General features: G+C 32.9%; 2 protein-coding genes across 3 annotated transcripts in view; both read right to left on the minus strand.

Moving 5' to 3' along the window:
• Positions 1-204: 204 nt before the first annotated feature.
• On the minus strand, positions 205-4,232 carry LOC106881056 (zinc finger protein 271-like). Its single transcript, XM_052977259.1, has 2 exons — positions 4,081-4,232; positions 205-2,703 (listed from the first exon to the last, which is right to left on the minus strand). Exon 2 carries the CDS (start codon positions 2,299-2,301, stop codon positions 595-597), a length of 1,707 nt encoding a protein of 568 aa, XP_052833219.1. The 5' UTR covers positions 2,302-2,703; positions 4,081-4,232; the 3' UTR covers positions 205-594.
• A 520-nt stretch (positions 4,233-4,752) lies between these two features.
• Positions 4,753-7,533, minus strand: part of LOC128251005 (zinc finger protein 271-like) — a 4,495-nt gene continuing 1,714 nt past the window's right edge. For both annotated transcript variants that reach the window (XM_052977261.1, XM_052977262.1), the window contains exon 2: positions 4,753-7,360. In XM_052977261.1, the coding sequence (XP_052833221.1) occupies positions 5,905-6,942 (1,038 nt within the window). In that variant the 5' untranslated portion in view covers positions 6,943-7,360 and the 3' untranslated portion in view covers positions 4,753-5,904. The remainder of the gene's footprint in view (positions 7,361-7,533) is intronic.

A 7,533-nucleotide genomic window follows, 5' to 3' on the forward strand; every position in this document is an offset into this window, starting at 1 on the left:
ACATATACATACACATCTATATATACATATACATACACATCTATATATACATATACATACACATCTATATATACATATACATACACATCTATATATACATATACATACACATCTATATATACATATACACACACATCTATATATACATATACACACACATATATATATATATATATATATATATATATATTTTTATATAGAGTCAGATCTGTTTGCATCTAGTGATTGTTGTAATTATGCATCGACATCAAACGAGCAGTTGTTGGTTTCTAGTTTGCATAAAATATTTCCTTGCTTAGAAACAGGTGAGGATTGGTGACGGGAAAGGCATCCAGCTGCAGAAAATCTCCATCAATGAAATCCATCTGATCCATAGAAGCATGGAAAAATGAAGGTTAAATGATGAGGATCATTATATCATAGTGATATGGTTCCTCTTCTGTATAAATGCATTTCTGTTTTAATAATTGATCATTTTCATTGATTGATTTCGCACAAATAGCTAAGGTTATGGTTATATCTTTCATAATATTATGACTGTGTATAAATTAATACACCATTTTGAAGGAATGATTAAGCACTGATATCAGACTGTTATGGTTTCTCCTCTGTATGAATATGTTTGTGTTCAGTGAAGCTACTCTGAACAGAGAATGATTTACCACAGATATCACAATGATATGGTGTCTCCCCTGTATGAATACGCTTGTGTTTGGATAAGGTACTCCAATAAGAATATGATGTACCACAGATATCACACACATATGGTTTCTCTCCTGTATGAACACGTTTGTGACGAGTTAAATTCCCTCTTTGAGAGGATGATGTACCACAGATATCACACATATGTGGTTTCTCTCCTGTATGAACACGTTTGTGACTACTTAAATTCCAACTTTGAGAGAATGATTTACCACAGACATCACAATGATATGGTTTCTCTCCTGTATGAACACGTTTGTGGGTATTTACTTTATCTTTCTCAGAGAATGACTCACTGCACACTTCACACTGATACGGTTTCTCTCCAGTATGAATACGCTTATGTATAGTTAAATGGTGGTCCCGAGAGAATGATTTACCACAGATATCACAGTGATACGGTTTCTCTCCTGTATGGATGCGTCTATGTTCAGTTAATTGTGGATTTTGAGAAAACGACTTACCACAGATATCACAGTGATAAGGTTTTTCTCCTGTATGAATACGCCTGTGTCTTGTTAACGGTGAATTTTGAGAGAATGACTTACCACAGATATCACAGTGATATGGTTTCTCTCCTGTATGAATGCGTTTGTGTACAGTTAAATCCTTATTATGAGACAATGATTTACCACAGATATCACAGTGATATGGTTTTTCTCCTAAATGAACACGCTTGTGTATATGTAAATGGTGGTCTCGAGAGAAAGATTTACCACAGATATCACAACAATACGGTTTCTCCCCTGTATGAACACGCTTGTGTACAGTTAATTGTTGGTTTCTAGAAAATGATTTGCCACAGATATCGCAATGGTATGGTTTCTCTCCCGTATGAACATACTTGTGTATAGTTAATTGTTGGTTTTGAGAGAATGACTTACCGCAGACAACACAATGATATGGTTTTTCTCCTGTGTGTATAAGTTTGTGTGTAGTTAAATGGTGATTTCGAGAGAATGATTTACTGCAGATATCACACTGATATGGTTCCTCACCTGTATGCGTACGTTTGTGAGTACTTAAGTTACTTCTAGAAGCGAATGTTTTACCACAGATATCACAGTGATATGGTTCCTCACCTGTATGAACACGTTTGTGAATCGTTACCTTACCGCTTTCAGAAAATGATTTACCACAGATATCACACTGATATGGTTTTTCTCCTGTATGAATACGTTTATGTATAGTTAAATATTGATTTCGAGAGAATGATTTACCACAGATATCACACTGATATGGTTTCTCTCCTGCATGAACTTGTTTGTGAATCGTTACCTCACCCCTTTCATAGAATGATTTACCACAAATGTCACAGTGATATGGTTTCTCTCCTGTATGAATACGCTTATGTACAGTTAAATAGCAATTTTTAGAGAATGATTTATTGCAGATATCACAGTGATATATTTTCTCTCTTGTATGAATTTGTTTATGACTGACTAATTCTGAATTTTGACAGAATGATTTATCACAGGTATTGTGATTTTGTTTCTCATCTGCATTAATGCATTTGTGTCCACTGAGTTTACCTTTTTCCGAAAACGACTCTTTGCAGATGTCACACTCATATGATGATTTTCCTAATTTTTCTGACATCTCTTCAAGAAAATTTAAATCAATCCTTCAAGTTTATACGTCTATAGCTTTTCAAAATATATGGATATTTTTCTCCTTTTTGTTTTTATAGATTATTCCAAACAAATATCACTTTTGTTATATTTCTTTTAAGTTTGTTCTTGTCAATATTTAGAAATGTTGCAAATACTTTTGTAAATTCATCAAAGAAGAAAAAATTATCTTACACTTATTTCAGACAGTGAAATAAAAAAAATGTTTTTTTCTTTCTCTCAGAGGAAATATTTTACTGTAATTCAGCAATGTTTTACAGAAACAGGGTTATACGTTTGTAGAATATCTTTCCAGAGTGTTTCAAACATGAAACACATTGATGATTCTTTAAAAGTAAAAAATACTTTTTAGCCAATTTCATGTGATTTTCTGAAAGAATAGAAAAAAAAAATATATAAGACATAGAATATGTTTAAAATAATCTGAATACTGTTTCTGAAAATTACCTCCATTCACTTTGTGCATCAAAATGATTAAAGCAAGATAAGATAAATTTTCTGCTTCAGTTCTCCAGAATTACATTTGTTAAAGGACTTATACACATAAACAGCCATCCTTAGACATCAGAAAGTTTGAAGAATTAAAGATACTTAATATTTGTCATTCTTCTCGACGCCTTTTTCAACCTTCTAAGTAAACCAAGGGAGAATACTCCTGTTACATTTGTACTTCTGTTAGAACTATTGAAATTGAATTAAATAAAAATAACATTGGGCAAAATCTTACGAGCCACATTTCTATAATATCTTGAGTATTGGTTTGAAAACAACCTGTGAGTTACTCACAAATAATCTTAACCTCATAAAGAATATAATTAAAGAGAAAAGGTTAAATATGTATGTATGCATGCATGTAGAGAGCTATGTGTAAGGCTAAAAAAGGAAGTAAAAGTATAAAAACGTTTTATGGAACTGGTCGAACAAATATTTTTATTTTTCCAGGACTAAAAACGATGGATTACCATATTTATTTGTTATATTGTCTAAAATCAATCCTCTTTCAACAAATACTTTGTTAATTAATACTGCTACGTATTTATTTAGTAACCTATAATACCAATTCCACCACTGTTCCCTTGAATCTTCCTGCTTATGCTACCCCCAATTTCAAATATTTCGTTTTCGACTCTCAAACCAGATGAAAACTTGTACCATATCGACGTACTATCTTATATTTCCAACTACACCCCTGCCCTTATAAATGCTAAAATGACTTTATATTCACATTTTCCAAGATAAATTCATGATTTTGTGACTACCTGAACACTTTATAAAAATCTACTCTCTCTTCTCTCTCCTACAATGCTTTCACGGTTTATCTATGATTTTTTCTTCTGGTAAATATACTTAAAGCACGGCGCATTTTCGAAGAAATGGGGAGTGTATAAAATTATCTTGGGTCGTGCGAAACACCGAAACGAAAAAAATATATCCGTTCATAATTTCTCTTGAATTTTATACATAGTTTCATTTCATAAATAATATGAATTTTTAATATTGCTTTTTAATTAAAGTTAACAAAATATTGGTTTCAAATGTTGGCAAAGGCTAACAATTTCGAGGGAGGGGTCCCCGCCTGTGTTCAACTGGTACTTATTAGGACGAAAGGCAAAGTCGACCTTGGCGGGATTTGAAATCAAATCATAAATACAGACGAAATATTGCTGATTATTTTGCCCAGCACGCGAATGATTCTGTCAGCTCTCTACCTTAAATATTATATTATATTTTTCTGTAACAGACTTACCTCCTGGTGTTTCGCTTTCTCTCTTTAAATACAGGTCTCGATTCATCAACGTAACGATAAGAAGGGGAGGTAATCTAGTTTTACCAAAACTACTGTTAATGATGTAAGGGACCTCACGATATCACCCGTTTTCAATCTGATGTTTTTATAGTGCACACTCATTAGGGTGACACAGAAAACGGGTGGTGTACGTATTCTTTACCTCCGCCAGCCAGGGTTAGTTTTGACTTACACAAGGGCCGCTACATTACCTCTCCTATAGATGCGTCGGGACCTCTATTTAAATAGTACCAAAACTATTAATGATTCTAAAGTAAAATGAGATCATATTTATACTTTTGTACCACCCCACAGAGTATAATTACATGTGTAATTACTGCAATTTAAGTTCTTTTTGTTTTGTTTTTATTTTTTTTCTTAGGACCATAAGTTATAGATATTACAATGATATGATATCTTTCCTGTACAAATGTGTTTGGACACCTTGTGACAATTTTCAGAGAATGATTTCCTACAGATATTATGGGCGTATATACCGTATATACTTGTGGCTATGTCACACCCTTAGTTTGGGGTTATCAAAGTACGTATTTGCAGTTGACTTACAGATATGTTGTACTATAACCTGGGGAATTACATGACCCTTTTTTTAAAACATAAATATAACTAATATTTGTTAAATATTATCAAATATTCACCTTTATTTCAAAACTTTGCTTACAAGTATTAAAACATTTTTGTGGAAATGACTTCATGTGGAAATCAACTAAAAAAAAACCCCAAAAGACAATAAGTATCAACTTGACAAGAAAAATGCCAAGAATTACAAACAGGACAAAAAAATGTTATATAAAAAATGTATTTATTTATTTCAGGATTGAAACCCCAAACTTCTTCATTGTCATCATGTCAAAGATTCTTTTCATTTGTTGATCAGTTACTGTCTCGTCATCAGCGGCCATGCCATAGTAGTCATTTAACTCATCATCAGTTATAATGTTCAACTCTATTCTCATTCTCTGTCTTTTCTGTGACTGATCCAGCCAAACCCTCAAACATCGTTTTCAGTGCCATCCATGGCATTTGTGATTTCACATTTTTTGAAGGATTTAAAAATTAGTTCTTCAGGGATACTATCCCCAGGTTTTCTTCACCTATTCTACTACTAAGCTTAACCCACAACGTTTCAGCTGATATACCCTCCAGCCTTCATTAGATGTCTTGGGAAATTTTGAACCCGGGTTCTCATTCCTAAGGTATTTTTCAATGTTGTTGTTATTATTATTATTATTATTATTCAGGTCACTGCCTGCAATTGAACTCAGAATCTTGGGGTTAGTAGTCCACGCTCTTAATCACTATGCTATATGCCCACGGGCATATAGTGTAGAACTGTACCAAACTCTTTTTCTGCAGATCTGTTTCCATGTTCTGCATAACCCACCACTTCCAACTTTAAACCTACTTCATAACACTTTCTCTTACTCATGATAAAGATTTGCAATTACTAAAATTTTTAAACTAAAAACTGAAACGAATCAATGTTGTCAAAAAGACCACCACACAAACTTCCGGTTTCCGCTTTCTAGTAATCAAATGTTTCTATAACAACTTGAGAACTAAAAAGCCCAGGGTCTATTGATATGCTGCTGTCACCTTCAGATCCCTGTGATGTCGAATGGATAAGTCACACACCTGATTTATATCAAAATTTTTGTTGAAAAAACTGTTCCATTTGCAAGTATATATAGTAGTTACAGTTCTGTATGAACACATCTATGTCTAGTCAATTCACCACTTTGAAAGAATGATAGCCCACAAATATCACATTGGTTTTTCTCCTGTATGAATGCATTTGTGAGTAGTTAAGTTATCATTTCGAGAGAACAATTTACCACAGATATGACAGTGAAATGGTTTCTCTCCTGTATGAATAAGTTTGTGTCTAGTTAAAGTCTTTCCAATAGAGAATGATTTACCACAGATGTCACAGTGATATGGTTTCTCTCCTGTATGGATACGTTTGTGTCCTGTTAAGGTATTTCTCTGAGAGAATGATTCTCCACAGATATCACATTGATATGGTTTCTCTCCTGTATGAATGCGCTTGTGAGAAATTACCTCAATATTTCGAGAGAATAATTTACCACAGATATCACAATAATATGGCTTCTCCCCTGTATGAATGTTCCTGTGGCTAGTTAAATCATAATTTCGAGTGAAAGATTTACCACATGTATCACACACATATGGTTTCTTTCCAGAATGAATACGTTTGTGAGTAGTCAACTCATAATTACGAGAAAATGATTTATTACAGATATCACAATGGAATGGTTTCTCTCCTGTATGAACACGTTTGTGACTAACTAAATGTTGATTTCCGTAGAATGATTTACCACAGATATCACAGTGGTATTGCTTGTCTCCTGTATGGATATGTTTGTGAATATTTAAGCTATATGTACGAGAGAATGATTTACCGCAGATATCACAGTGATATGGTTTCTCTCCTGTATGAATACGTATGTGAGTAATTAAGTCACCACTTTGAGAGAAGGATTTACTGCAGACATCACACTGATATGGTTTCTCTCCTGTATGTGTGCGTTTGTGAGTAGTTAAGAAATGACTTCGAGAGAATGATTTGTTACAAATATTACAGTGAAATGGTTTCTCTCCCGTATGAATACGTTTGTGATTAATTAAGTGCTGATTTTGAGAGAATGATTTACTGCAAATATCACAGTAAAATGGTTTCTCTCCTGTGTGAATACGTTTGTGCGTCGTTAAGTTTCCTTTCTGAGAAAATGACTTTTTACATATATCACAATGATAAAGGTTTACTAAATCTTTTGACATTTTTACAGGAAAGAATCAGTTCTTTAACTTTACACCTCAGTAATTTTTCCGTAGTTCTGTCTCTTTTACAGAAATATATTCAAACTTTTCTTCTTTTTATGTTTATAGTTTCCTTCCAACAAATATTCCTCCAGCTATATTTCCATCAACTGTAATCTCTGCTGTCATTTGGAAATATTGCAATCTCCTTTGTAAATCGAATCCAAATTTATTTAGAATGCAAGATTGTCTTGTACATGTTCCAGAGAACAAACACAGAGAAATGGTGTTTATAATCTCACCCAAGAGGAAATATTTTACCTCAGTTTCCTATTAAACGCGGTTATATCAATTCTGTATAAAATCTTCCAATAGTCTTTAAAAGATGATGAATATACTGGTGATGTTTCTGTTGTAACAATTCTATTATTCCATTATTCTGAAATAACAGAAATAATATAAGATAGAGAATACATTTAAACTGTAGAAATGGCAACAAGGAATATTTCCTACATTTCTGTATTTATAAATTATTGATGCAAAACTTTATTTGAAAAATTAATCTCATCTAATCTGTCCCCTCATATGCCATATCTAACTTGTATACATATT

This window comes from Octopus bimaculoides, chromosome 27, assembly GCF_001194135.2.
Source record: "Octopus bimaculoides isolate UCB-OBI-ISO-001 chromosome 27, ASM119413v2, whole genome shotgun sequence".
In the NCBI taxonomy this organism is placed as follows: Eukaryota; Metazoa; Mollusca; class Cephalopoda; order Octopoda; family Octopodidae; genus Octopus; species Octopus bimaculoides.